A 14,556-nucleotide genomic window follows, 5' to 3' on the forward strand; every position below is an offset into this window, starting at 1 on the left:
GGTTAAAATCCGCCAAGACAGAACTTTCTTTTGTAGCGATTTGGCTCGTTCGTCGTTTGCCTTAATAGTCGGTGGTTCGTTTTTTGTAACGATCGTCGTTGGTAAAGATCGGGGAACGATCGTTACAAACGACTATAGTCGCATGTGTGTACGCACCTTACGTGTGACAGACAACAGTGAAGCACTGCACGCGTTTTCTCTATCAATTCCATTAGTTTCTGTGGTAAAACGTGCATGTTTTCACACATACAGACACACATGGCCAGGGGCGCCTCTAGGCATAGGCAGTACAGGCCATTGCCTGGAGTGCCATTGGTCCTTGGGGGGGCGCCATGTTGCAGATTTAAGCCCCCGCCCACAAATTAAGCCCCACCCAAGATTAAGCCACACCCCTGTGGCTGTTCTATTACTTGCTTCTGCTGAATCTACTTAGCGTAAGTTGCAGGCAGCTGACACCTCTGTGCCTTGTGCATCCTTCTTTCCTCCTTTGTGCCATCTCTGCCTCCTTCTGTGCCCTTTGTGCCTCCTTCTGTCCCCTTTGCCTTTATTTGTGCTACCTCTGCCCCCCTGTTCCTCCTTTAGTCCCACTCTGCCTCCTTCTGTCCTCCTGTGCCTCCTTCTGTATCCCTTTGTGCCTCCTTCGGTTTCCATGCGCCTCTTCAGTCCCCATGTGTCACCTCTGTCCCCTTGTGACTCCTTCTGTCCCCCTTTGTGCCTCCTTCTGACCTATTATAGAGGGTGCCAGGCCGACCAGGTGGGCATGAGTGCTGTGCAGGGGGGACCGCGGTCACCCCCGCCAGATGTTGTGTCCCCAGGTGGTGAACAGGCTTGCGGCATCAAATAGACGCCGCATCAGTTCACTGGCCCACAGCCCCTAAGCTCACTTCTGCAGCCTTACATTACGTGTATTTTCTGGTGAAACACTGCCCGCATTGCAAATTTTCTGATGAAACGCTGCCGCATTATGATTATTTCCTGGTGAAACGCTGCCGCATTACGATTATTTTCATGGAAGAGCGCCGTGGTGGTGGTGAGGGGGGGAAGGCCACAGATTTTCTCGCCTGGAGTAACAACATGGCTAGAGGCGCCCCTGCACATGGCATACAGAAAACGCATACAGAAAACTGACAGACGAGTATGTGGTATAACAGAGGCGCCAAGTAGAGTAAAATTAGTTAAAATTGTTAGAAAGGGGGAAGTGGGTGGACTCACCTCGCTTCTGAAAAAATGGCCAGACAACGGGCAGGTTACTTCAAGTTTAAAGTAACATTTATTATGAGCTCCAAAAGTGCAACGCGTTTCACGGGTAACAGTCCCACTTCCTCAGGCAAACAATTTTTGGAGGGAGCATAGTCGGGTCAAGAGCCAGATATAGCGCCTCTGGCTCTTGACCCGACTTTGCTCCCTCCAAAAATTGTTTGCCTGAGGAAGTGGGACTGTTACCCGTGAAACGCGTTGCACTTTTGGAGCTCATAAAAAATGTTACTTTAAACTTGAAGTAACCTGCCCGTTGTCTGGCCATTTTTTCAGAAGGGAGGTGAGTTCACCCACTTCCCCCTTTCTAACAATTTTAACTAATTTTACTCTACTTGGCGCCTCTGTTATACCACATACTCGTCTGTCAGTTTTCTGTATGCGTCTTCTGTCCACCCACTTCCCCCTTTTTAACAATTTTAACTAATTTTACTCTACTTGGCGCCTCTGTTGTTATACCACATAATTGTTGAGTCCACCCTGGGCGGAGGGGTGTATCCCCATTTCCTTCTATCTACAGAGAGCGACTTCTTAACCCTGAGCGGGGTCAGGTTACAATTCTCTCCGCCTGCTTATCCAGTGGTTGCCTTGGAGGCGACCCGTCCTTGTGAGTATAACCATTGTGTGTGTTTGCATCAGACATAACCTCATTAACATACTACACCATATCGGGCTCTCGGTTCTCCCCCTTTCTTTTAAGCTGACAGACGAGTGTGCTTCCATCCTCAGCTTATTACACTCACTCTGTCTATCTCTGATGAAGCAGAACTGGCTCTGCAGACTCCTCCAGCATCACTACAGTACACAGTACTTGGGGAGGGGGTAGAGAGGCTGGGGAATGGGTGTTGTACACAAGACCATGCTGCACACTGAATAGGATTGTCTACAAATCTTTGTCTACAAAACTTTGTATGATTCCTTATCAATGGCTGAGCAGATGCAGTCATAAGAACAATTGTGCAGAGAGCAGAAAGTTTTTTTTTTTCTCTCCATGCCCTTAGTTGTCCGTCTCTCAGGACAGGGAAAAATGTGTGTACGGTACAAAAACATATTACTAACCAGTTAATTTTCAGGTATGGAAGTGACAGCGCCTGTCTTGTTGGTACCTTGTGGGGAATAAAGTAAACATCACTGGTGATAAGCAAATTACAGCCATAAAAGTTTTCCTTGCAGAATACAACTTCTGAGGGCAGGGGAGATATAGAAAACGGTCAATAGTTCATGTATTTTTACTCTGGGACCTTTAATAGATTGCCATTTAGCAGAGACAACAAACAATCTACTTTGTAAATGTTTAAATATAAATTAAAACCATTGGACACACGCTTAATTAAAGTTGGCTAAGGCGGCCAATAACTGCTGCCTCAGCTGACAACCAAGCATGTATGGCAGCCCCTGACCCCCAACCCATGAGCAATTCTCCCATCGGATCGCCTCACCCAACTGGCGGCCAACTTCTTTGAGGATGTCACTCCCCAGCCCGTCGCCTGACGTCACGCACACGCTGCTCTGTCGTCACTCTGCATAGCAACAGTAAGCATTGTCAGCTACATAGCTAACACGCGTTTGTAAAGGCTGCCCTAGCGATGTCGCCCAAGGGGATTGGGTCCCGATCCCCAACGGACGACACACATCACAGGTGTGTACGCACCTTTAGGAATAGGAGGACGGATCCAAGTGCTAATCTCATCAGTTTATTTTCACCTCTGGTTTACTTTAAACAATACCAGTTACCTGGCAGTCCTGCTCATATTTCTGGTCAGTAGTGTCTGAAACACACACCTGAAACAAGCATGTGGCTAACGCAGTCACACTTCAGTACAACACCTGATGTGCATGCTTCTTCAGGGTCTATGGCTAAACATATTGGAGACGCAGAAACAGCAGGACAGCCAGACAATGTGCATTGTTTAAAAGAAAATAAATATGTTAGCCTCCATATCCTGCTCAGTTCAGGTGTGGTTTATGCTTGATTTTCAAGTTTTTTTAATAGCTATTGGGGCCCCTTTGTAAACCTGGCAATGTGGCGTTCGGCTACACAAAGCGAGTACACGTTTTATGCAATGCAAGGCAGTGGGCTGTGGATTGCTTTTTTTTGAAGAGTATTTAGTTTGTTATTTGCAATCCGAAGATGTATTCAGGGAATGCAGGTCCGTGCTCTGCTTGATCTTGTCAGGTTTCAGTAGAAATCTGATTGAAATCAATTGAACCCCTGCTTGGTTTATCTCATCCAATGGTGTGCAAAGCTGTGCAGGCATTGCCCCCCCACCCCCCCCCCCCCCAAAGTCTGATTACCCTTCTGAACAATGAACAGTCAAGTATTAACAGTTTAGTTTACATTCACAGTGGGCGAAAATGGGAAAGTCATGTCGCACATTGCGTTGCATACTCATCGGAGCACAAGCTTCCAACCCCCGGCATCTCTTTGCCACTTTCAACTTCCTGCTTAAACAACCCCCCCAGTAAAATGTGCAGCACTTCCAATTAGCGATTCTTTTTTTTTTTGTATAAACTTTATTATATTAAATCGCAAATCTGAAGCGTACAGCTCTTCCAAGCGCCGGGGAATCGCTTCACACATCGCTGCGGCGATTTTTAAAGCGCTGCAGCGTTTCCTAGTGGGTTCCAAGCCTAACGATTTTGAAAACTGTTTGGAGGTTAATTCCTACCACAAAGAGACATGCAATTTTAATGATTTCTATATTAACCTCTCTGGCGGTACGCAGTTGCAGTGGCTGCGTCTGCAGAAGGGATTTTTTCTAATAAAATATGTTTTTTTATTTGTTAGCTAGCACTAGGCTAGCTAACTATGTGGCCCAAGTCCCCCGGCCCCTCTCTGACCCCCCGATCACCACCGGCAATATTTACCCGTCCGCGATCCCGTGAGAGCCGCAGCTTCACCAATGAGCTTCACTCATCGCTATGGCGACGATCGGACATGACGTCATCGACGTCATGGGCAGTCCCGATCCTCCCCATACTGAAGCCTGGAGCTGATTGGGAGGCTGCGCCATCGCGGGATTCCTGGGGGGTACGTATAACGGGGGCGATCGGTGGGGACCGGAGGGACTTTGGCCACATGGTTAGCTAGCGAAGTGCTAGCTTAACAATATACAAAAGTTTTTATTGAAAAAAATCCTCCCGGGGCCATGTGATCCCCTGCGGCGGCTAGCCTGACCCTAGGTTGGGCTTACCGCCAGGGAGGTTAATGCAATTAATATTTTTTTTAAGATTTTAATCTCAGGTATTTTGAAATAAAATCTCCCATTCAATCAAGTGCCCAGAGCTCCTCTTAGCTCCCTCAATGTCTTATCACACTGCATCCTGGTGTTATCATATCATGTGATGATCATGTGGTAGCCACAGAAACAGCTGCAGGGAGCCAAGAGGGGGCAGAGCTGCCATCAGGCTATGTTCACACTGGGGTGTTGTGTAGCAATGCAATTACACTGTAATGGTATGTTCACATCAGTGCTTTACACCAGGGATGCTGTACGGTATCCGACAACACATGTGTTTTCGGTTTTAGTAAAGCATACTTTTTATTGGCTGTATGCTTGGAGCTAATATGTTGAGGTGAGCCGGTATGAAAGTCCATAGGAAACAGTTCAATCACAGCAACATCTAGGATTTGAAGCATTTTAAATGGCTAAATAGCGTGGGAGTATTAATACTACAACCTATCTGAGGCCTAAGACACCCTGCAGAGCGCTTTTTTCATCTGTCAGTGCTGGGTTTACGCATTTTAAAAAGAACGCTCCCCTTGACTGGCATAAAAATCGTGATAAAATCACAGCAAAATCGCAGCAATCATGATTTTTTTTTAAATTGCAATTGTGATGATTTTGCCGCAACTTTTACCGTGCAAGTAAATGGGATCGTTTTATTATTTTTTACGCACACACTTCGCTGACAGATCAAAAAGCACTCTGCAGTTTGTCTCAGGCCTGAAACCTAGCAGTTCAAGAGGGTGATATTCACCCAATCACGTTAGCAGAATTTCCCTGAACTAGCACCATATGCTTCACTGTATGCATAGCCTAATGCACAATGTGACTTTCCCCTCCATTGCGGTCCTGTTTTTACAGGGAAAGCAATGCCCCAGTGTGAACCTAGCCTAAGGCGTAAAAGTAGTATGGGGGGGTCTTGCAAGTGACCCTGAAGTGTATGTTAGTACTGGGCCTACAAAAAAAGTGTGGATTCTATTGGTGGTCCTGGGAAGGAGGAGCCAAAGACACCTGAGCACCTTTTTATCAGGTGAGAGTACACAGCCAGCTGAGGGTAGGAACGCAATAGGTAGAAACGCTAGCGTTGCGTAACACACCAGCGTTAACACACATAATGTAAGTCAATGGGACGCATGAAAAAACACGTTCGCCTTCTGCAATGTGTGTTTTAGAAAACACTGAACTTGCTGTATATTTTTCCAAAACGCATCTAAAATGCACCTGAAGTATGTCAATGGTGCTGCAGAGGTATAGCATTTTATTGTGTTTTGTATGCTTTTTAATGCATATAAATAAGTTTGATGATTTATTTTCACTTCCTGTTGACTTCCTGGAAGTGATTAGCATAAAACGCACAAGAATGCATATGCGATTTATATGTGCAATACGCATGTGCGAAACACAAACGCACTCAAATCGCACAAACAGATATGCAGCGTTTTGCAACCTTTCATGCAAACACCTAGTGTGTTCCTACACACAATGAAAAAATTATATATATATATATATATATATATATATATATATATATATATATATATATATATATATATATATATATGCACCAGACCGCTTTGCTTGATACTCTGCATTAGGCTGGGAGCACATTTAGCAGAAACGCAGCATTTTTGCCTGCAATGGTAGCCAATGGGCCGCATCAAATGCATATGCGCTGGTTTTGTTGCATATTTTTCAAAAACGCATCAAAAACGGACAAAATGAAAGTCAATGGTGATGCAATGTAATGCTTTTTGTATGCGTTTTCATATGCATTTGAAAAAAAAAAGTTTTCTGATGTATTTTCGTTTCCTGTTGTCGTCCTAGTGATTTAAATAAAACGCAATAGAAAAACGCATATGTGTTGTCTATGCGAACTGCAAACATGTTAAAACACATGCAAAGCGCAAGAAATACACATGTGCAGAAAAATCTACAAGGGTAAACTGAGTTAGGCCCGGTTCACATTAGCGGTGGCTATCCGGAATCGCCGTGCCGGAGCCGCACCGCATGCGGAACGGACGAAACGGACGCACGGCATAGCAATGTAAGTCTATGCCACTGTTCACATGCGTCCGTTTCGTCCGGACCGGAGCCGGACCGGATCCGGACTCCGGCGTCCGTTCCAACATGCGCTATTTTTTGGTCCGGCTCCTCCGGCAGCCGTATCCGGGGCGGAGCCGGACTGCACCATCCGGCCAATACAAATCAATGAGAACCGGATAGCGCACAACACACTGGCTAAAAATCCGGATGTTCTACCCCACTTCCTATGAGGATTGTTGCGGCGATATTGGATCGGGGACACATGGGCAAGCATTTTGGAGTGGAGCAGCACGAGCTGGAGATGTTGGCAGCATGTTGGAGGTGGAGGTGAGTGCTAAACAGCGGAGGGCCTGATTCCACAGGTCCCCCTTCTGCTGACCTCCCAGACCCCAACATTTTTTTTGTTTTTTACGTAACTTTTGCCAAACGGATCCGGATCGCATCCTGATGAACACCTGATGCAACCTGACCGGATCCGGATCAGAACCGTACGGTTCCGATCCGGATCCGGTCCGGTCAGGTCATCCGGTCCGTTTGGCAGACAACCGCAAGTGTGAACGGGGCCTTAAATCGATAATTTGAGGTAGTCCCTCCCTCATATTACATAGAAGTGGTCATATATTGTACAGTACAGTGTCAAGATTGTATCATTAGTGGGCACCTGAGGGGGCTGCTGTCTGTCCAAAAATGGATGCATTTTTTTTGTTCAGCTGGAGCTGAAAACTGCCCAATTTCCCTGACTGTCCACCATATATTTCCCTACAGCTAGTAACTCTGTAACATTATTGCTGACAAATTCTGCAGAATGATACAAAACAAAAAAACCTTCACAAGAATGTCAAAACTGCCGTGTTGTGAGTTTGGGAAATACAGAACATTCCGTACAGAAGGGAATTTCTGTGCCCTCTCTGGAAGTTTTCTGGTGACTCTTCCTCCTGAAGCCCCAGAACAGGATAGGTCTAGTTTAATGCGTGCTGCACTTGCTGTGTGACTTTACTTGGAATTTCCCAGCCCTGAGCATGCAGCCGCATAGATTAGAGGAGGAAAGCAAGCTAGTCCGGCTCCGCCTACCAAAAATCCCCATCTGTGCAATAAATACATTGTAAAAGCAGCCAACCCAACTCAGATCTCTCACACTGCAGAGGAGACAGCTAGAGGATTACGTCGCTGCTGCCTGAACTATTATTTCTTTCTATTCCAGCTACAACTCTTCCTGCACTGCTACATCCTCTGGGAACTAGCCTTTAGCTTCCAAGGCAACCTTTAGGACTCATTTGCTTTTTGTTTTAATTCCTTTTATTTTGGGAAACCCTGCAAAGATAGACTTGACAATGTCTACTCGCTATATGGATTACTCTGGAAACATGGTGGTGGATGGAGATTTCAGGCTGCCTGGGAAAGACAAGCAGCTCCAGGGATTAGATGAGAGGACAGACAGCGGCCTGGACTCCCTGAAAGAGGAGGACTATAATCAGATCGTCTCTGGCATGGAGTGTATGACCATCCCTGAGAATACCGCCGCGCAGGACTACGTACCCTCCGAGCCCTGGAAGGCTCAGGCCAACGAGGATGGAGATACGTAAGTAACCTTCTAGTATACACATTTATTGATGAGGTGTGAAGATCTCACCTAGGAGATAAAGATTAAATAGATTAGGGGCCATATTATGAAATCCAGTTCATGCGATGGCCTCCTAATGCATTTATTTATACTTTATATAACATCACATGCCATATATAGGATCATATATAATTTACATGTATCAATATCGCATACCTGTATATGATTGTATATTAATAGTAGTTCATATCTCAATGCAGTGGATAGAATTTTTTTTTTTTTCAAACCAAGTGAATGCAGTAATAAATAATGCAAAATGTAATAATATCAAGCAATGCATTTCAAAGGCAAATACCATGTTTTTGCACACATGCTTAATTTAATATTTTGCATAGTAATGCACTTACGTTTGCATTCACGTAGATGCAGAATTATCTGCAAAACTTTTTATATTAACAAGGAATGCAGAGTTGCATAAAAATGGAAGGAAGGTGGTTTTCATCAGTAGTAAAAGCATGCAGATAGTTGCAAAATTGCGTTCGTGTTGCTGATGAGGCTGTTTTGCAGGAGTTTGAGGTTTTTGTTTTTTTTATGCAGACGCCATGTTGTCTGGGTTTTCCCTTCCTCTGTTGTAGAGCTGGGGGAGGGGAGGGCTCAGTGTAGCTGGCTGCTGTCAGGGGTGGGGCAGGGAGGCGGGGCGCTGTGCAGCTATGTGGAAAGTCCCTGGCTGCTGGCCAAGAACACAACTGACACAACTGCATACATGAGAAAGCGGAAAACAACACATATCATTCTAAAGACACACAAGAGGAAAAAACCCAGCTTACACAATCCAGGACTTTGCTGGGGGAGGGGAAATAACTCAGAGCTGACACAGTACTGAGTAGTACATAGATTAGTAATTGCTAAAGTGAGGTGAGGAAATACTACTGACACACTATTTCCTTTTGTAGTTAAAAATACCAATTTAAGCAATCCTTGCTAAGAAACAAAAATGATTCTAGGGTTTTCCCTGTAATATTTAATTTAAGGTTTTTCTTTATACTTTTTAGTCACAATTTTTAGAATGTGGTTTATACATCTTAATCATGGTGCTTAACCTGTCTTTTGATTTGATTACAGACTTCTTCACCTGGCCATTATTCACGAAGCCAAAGATCTTGTTGAGGAGGCAATTAAGAGATCATACAGAGATGGATATTACCTGAATCGCCAAAATACCCTTCATCAGGTAAATATTACAGTTCTATTTTAGAGTTCATCCTCTTACATGGCTGAGCATCGGGGGGGGGGGGTTGGTGCAAATGAGCTTTAGCACTACAGCCTATCAGCTTCAAGCTATAATTTTTTCTCTGTGAACATAAAAAGCCTCTTTTTGATGAGTTGCTATGACAACACATGTGGGTCTTTATACATAAGTTGCTATGACAACATTTATTCAATTCACCTAGGTTTTTTTTGTCAAAGCGTATTGATTAAGGGCCATAGTCTTTCTCCTGCAACCTTTTTATTTTAAACAAAAATGCGATCTAGAATGTTGAGAGCTAGTAATATTTTATTAGGGGCTTTAGACACTAAACTTCATAATTCCAGACAAAAGTTTGACTTTTATTTTGCGCTGTTGAGAATATTGTATTTAATCCTGCCTGTCTTTCATTTACAGACTCCTCTTCATCTGGCCATCATCACAGAACAGCCTCAAATAGCTGAAAAGCTTCTGAAAGCAGGATGTGACCCAGAAGTCCGAGATTACCGTGGAAACACTGCCTTGCACATTGCCTGTGAGAAGGGCTCAATGAGGGGTGTGGGGGTCATAGTCCAGAACAGCACGTCCCTGCTGCCATCCCTACTTCAGTGCACTAATTATAACGGTATGTATCCCATCAGAGACTAGTCAGCAGATAACTGCACTGTGTGTGTAATAGAATGACAGGCTATAGACAGAAGGGTTTGCTGTAGTAGCTGTATAGTAATCATTGCTCTGGTCTCTACAGGTCACACATGTCTCCATCTGGCATCCAGCAACGGTTTCCTCTCCATTGTGGAAGATTTGATCAGGCTGGGAGCAGACATCAATGCTCAGGTAAGGGTCATTAGCTTGGTAGTTCATTACGAGAGATGGACAGTAAAATGCTGATAATTATGGTTTGCTTGCAAATTGTATCAAGCTTGGAATTTCGTCCAATCAAATGCACTTCCTGGACTAAAGCCCTGGTACACACTTTCAATTCTGATTGGCCAAACACTGACCATTTTTACCCCATCTGTGTAGTATGAGGGTTTACCTACACTCTGCTCATAATATTCAATATTTGGAGGTGGTAAGATCTGTCAGTGATTGGCCAATCATAATTGAAAGTGTGTACCAGGCTTTATTCGAAGCTGTGTACAATTTGCATGCTAGCCAGTAATTTTAGCTTTTCATTGATCGCCTAAATTCATCACCTTAGCATTCATTGATCAGTCACTACTACCTGTATTTGGCTTTTTTACTCAGTGCCCATTTTTTCCCCTTCATTACAGGAGCCATGCAATGGCCGTACAGCCCTCCACATGGCTGTGGATAAACAGAATCCTGAGCTGATGTTTCTGCTGCTCAAGTATGGGGCGGATGTCAATCGAGTGACCTTTCAAGGCTACTCCCCATGCCAGCTTACCTGGGGAAGGAGTAACAGCCAAATCCAGCAGCATCTGCTGTCCGTGACAGAGAAGGGCCTGCAGTACCTGCCAGAGAGTGACGATGAAGACAGCTCAGAGGCAGAATCCGAGCATTCAGATGATGAGGTAATTATTGGAACTTGCATCTTTACATGCTTAATACCTTGGTACATTATATAGCCTTAGTTTGGCTGTAGTGTCATTGCTGTGATCATGCTAACAGGACCTGTGAATCTTACACTAGGCCCCTAGCATTGTGTGTGTATATATAGGTTATATCACATGATGCAGAGTGGCAAAACCTGCTTTCCAAGGTGTAGTATGATAGAGGTCTGAAAAGGGAGAAATAAACAGTCTCTTAAAGGGGAACTGGAGAGGTATATGGAGGCTGCCATGTTTCCTTTTAATCCATACCAGTTGCCTGGCAGCCCTGCTGGTCTAGTTCTCTGCATTAGTATCTGAATAAGACCAGAAACAAGCATGCAGCTAGCCTTGTCAGATCTGACTTTAAAATATGAAACGCCTGATCTGCTGCATGCTTGTTCAGGGGCTATGGCTAATGGTATTAGAGGCAGAGGATCAGCAGGGCTGCCATGCAACTGGTATTGCTTAAAATGAAACACATGGCAGCCTCCATATACCTCTCACTTCAGTTCCCCTTTAATGATTATCACTATGCGCTTAGCTATACTGTATATGTATAGTGATCATTACCACTATAGCACCAGTGATGAGCTAATGCAGTAGCTGAAGATGGGCCCTGTGTCTATGGGTCTGTGTATAGCTTCAACCACTGCAGTCCCTATTCTTACCTCATCTTCCACTACAAATCTGGATGCTACCAAGTGATTTGGGTGAAAGAGGGATAGATAGGCCAGTCAGTTCGTTTGCAGTTGGCTATGTAACGAGCAGTGAGAGACTTTGGCTAAATTCAGTTCCCTCTGAGTTTCAGCAGAGATGTGCGTGTTTTGATAGATAGATATAGATACATACACACACCCTGCGCTTTGAGATTTCTTTCACTTCCATCACCTGTGACACTAAGGGTCCGTTTCCATTCATAAAGTGATGCGAATGCGGCTGCCTAGCCGCATCACTTCCATTGGTGGCAGCGTTACATCTCCCGATGCGGAAGTGAATTGAGGAGATGGGATGCGGCTGTGCTCCGCACCGCTATACACAACATGCATGCAATGGAAACTATTCCATTGCTGTGCATGTGTTTCAGGACACCTTTGGTGCGATGCGGCTATGTAGCCGCATCTATGGGAATCCAACTGGGACATTAACAGCAAGAAAAGTACTGTACTGTTAACCTTACTATCCCTTCTGAAGTCTGTTAGTGTTTGCCCTAGACTCCAAATGGGTCTTGTTTAGTTGTCAATATGTAGATTTTTTTTTTTTTTTTTTTTCATAATGTCTGTTGAGCAAAGTGAAGGCATACTCTCTACTTATTCTAATTGGATGTTTTTGTTTTCTTTTATAGGAGATGTATGATGACTGGAAGTTTATGTGCCAAGGCCCGAAGTAGACAGGCATAGCACTGAAGGACATTAGAGATGTAGCATGACAAACCTTGTTTGTACAAGAGGTACAGCACTAGGACCAGTGAGTCTTATCCACTAGATCTCAAAAGGATGTAGCAAGTCCAAAGCAAGAGTTCTAGAGCCTGATGAGGTGCCGGTGCTGACCCGATCATCACATGAGCGGAAACAGGAAGTGGAGGAGACAAGGAAAGAGCACAAGATTTAGTCATAAAGTACTTCAGAAGGACAGAACCAAGGATGGCTTACTTCCAGCACAAGGACCTGTGTCCATATCTTCTTTCCTGTGATGACCACAGACTTTACAGCTAACACAGAGGCATTACTTAATGCCTGATCCCATGTTATCATGGCAAATACTTTATGAACTCACTGCTAAACCACTCAGAGTATGTGACAGTCACAATTGTCAGTATAAAGGAAATGTGATACAACAGAATAAAACTGCACAGTGTGTATGTATATTGTAGATTCTGTAAATAATGTACATTCTTTATTTTTATATGAGCTATTTATTAAAAAAAATTCAAAATTGTATGTACTTCTATGAGTGCTTTCTGTGTATAACCTCACTTCCTGTCTTGGTCACTTAGGCTCTGATTTGAAGACAGGAAGTGAGGGTAAAGAGGTGAGAATCTGATCAGTTCAAACTACCACACTCTAGATTTATATTTTGCTCCTGTTGAAGAAATTTTCTTTGCTTCCTGTTGGGGAAGGATGCGATTAAAGCTCTTTAAATGGAACACCAAAAATAAAAACTGGGAACAATTCTAACCATTTTTCCAAGCCATCTCTATGCAAAACAGCATTACATATTAAAGCGCACCTGAGGAATATGGAGGCTTTTTTTTTTTTTTTTTTTTTTTTTTTTTTTTTTTTTTTTTTTTTACAATGCACATTGATTGGCCCTCTGCTTCTAATACTTTCAGCCATAGACCCTGAACAAGCATGCAGATCAGGTGCTATGACTGAAGTCTTAATAAGCGGCATGCTACTTTCAGGTCTGTGATTCAGACCTTACAGCAGCAACAACATAACCAGGATAGCCAGGCAACTGGTATTGTTTAAAAGGATATATGGCAGCCACTATATCCCTCTCACTTAAGGTTCCCTTTTTAATGGTCATTTAAAATGGACCTAAAGTAATTAACGCAGCCCAGTATTTAGCAGTCACAGCAGCAGTAGTCCCGCCTTCTTGTTCATAGAAGTGTTTAACAGCTGCTAAATTCTCCATTCACTTATTGCACTACAGAAGAGTTGGGGAAGAGTAACATTATGAGGTCAGTAGACTGAGGCACCCAAAGGGTGGTGGATCAGCTCAGCATTGTGGATAGAGGTTACTCAGCATGAGAAATATTGGCCAATCTGAGAGAAACAGGTGTGGGAGGGAAAGAGGCTTCAGCCATTCAGACTGCATTACATCAGTCTGAGGGGAAGTAGAGAAGCAAAAAAAGGACAACCCAGCATGCCCTGCAACTTCTTTTGTGTGTACCAATTGAGAGTCCGGTAAACTGGGGACTGATCATTTATCAACAAGAAAAGTAATAGTGATCTTTAACTTTTGGATTGCCTGGTTAGCATCCTTATTACTTATTCACCGGATAAAAATACATTTTTATGCCCGACCGTAATACACTTTTTAAGCTGTTTTAAAACCTTGAGGCCGGTTTTCACAAACTACTAAACCTGTGGCATAGTGCGCGGACTGTTTCATATGCATAATTCTTCCCCACTCAGTAATGTACTCCCTCCTGGGCAGGAAGTATGGCACTGGGATTCCTGTCTTTCCGGGCATGCGCTCTGATTATGCTCGCGGTAACACTGTTGCCCTTGTGTCAGCTCGGATATTTCAGGTGCACCACAGTAAGTATGAAAGTCTCCATAGACTTTGCTTTTGCGGCCCCTTGCAGTAAAGTAGGGTAATGCAATGCAGGTATACCCTGCATGTGTAAACCGGTCCTCAATCTTGATTTCTTAGTATGTCTTTGTTTTCTGCTTCATGCCCCAGTTTATGGGCCCTTTTCCACAGGCAGCTGAACTGCCCACTCAGTGAGCAGTTACCAGGTGGTGGCAGCAGCAAGCAGTTGTGAGAGTTCAACAGTCTTCACAGTCTATCAACTGCTCATGGAAAAGGGCCTTATGGACAAATTCTCACTCATCAGCTTTTCTGTGCATTTTCTGCACAGGAAAACTAAGAACTAATGTTATGGGCTAGTTCAACTTGTATGTAGATAGTGGAGCACTCCTCTTATATTGCTGGTGGATGTGC

General features: G+C 44.0%; 1 protein-coding gene across 1 annotated transcript; it reads left to right on the plus strand.

Moving 5' to 3' along the window:
• Positions 1-7,631: 7,631 nt before the first annotated feature.
• On the plus strand, positions 7,632-12,824 carry NFKBIA (NFKB inhibitor alpha). Its single transcript, XM_068253852.1, has 6 exons — positions 7,632-8,103; positions 9,208-9,316; positions 9,749-9,956; positions 10,080-10,168; positions 10,609-10,869; positions 12,230-12,824. Exons 1-6 carry the CDS (start codon positions 7,856-7,858, stop codon positions 12,272-12,274), a joined length of 960 nt encoding a protein of 319 aa, XP_068109953.1. The 5' UTR covers positions 7,632-7,855; the 3' UTR covers positions 12,275-12,824.
• The last annotated feature ends 1,732 nt before the right edge of the window (positions 12,825-14,556 follow it).

Source organism: Hyperolius riggenbachi, chromosome 9 (genome assembly GCF_040937935.1).
Source record: "Hyperolius riggenbachi isolate aHypRig1 chromosome 9, aHypRig1.pri, whole genome shotgun sequence".
NCBI lineage: Eukaryota > Metazoa > Chordata > Amphibia > Anura > Hyperoliidae > Hyperolius > Hyperolius riggenbachi.

Bases quoted from the DNA above. Each gene is read 5' to 3' on its own strand.
- NFKBIA (XM_068253852.1), top strand. From the start codon at position 7,856: ATGTCTACTCGCTATATGGATTACTCTGGAAACATGGTGGTGGATGGA. The intron at 8,104-9,207 runs GTAAGTAACCTT...ATTTGATTACAG, and splicing joins GCCAACGAGGATGGAGATAC to ACTTCTTCACCTGGCCATTA. The intron at 10,870-12,229 runs GTAATTATTGGA...TTTCTTTTATAG, and splicing joins CCGAGCATTCAGATGATGAG to GAGATGTATGATGACTGGAA.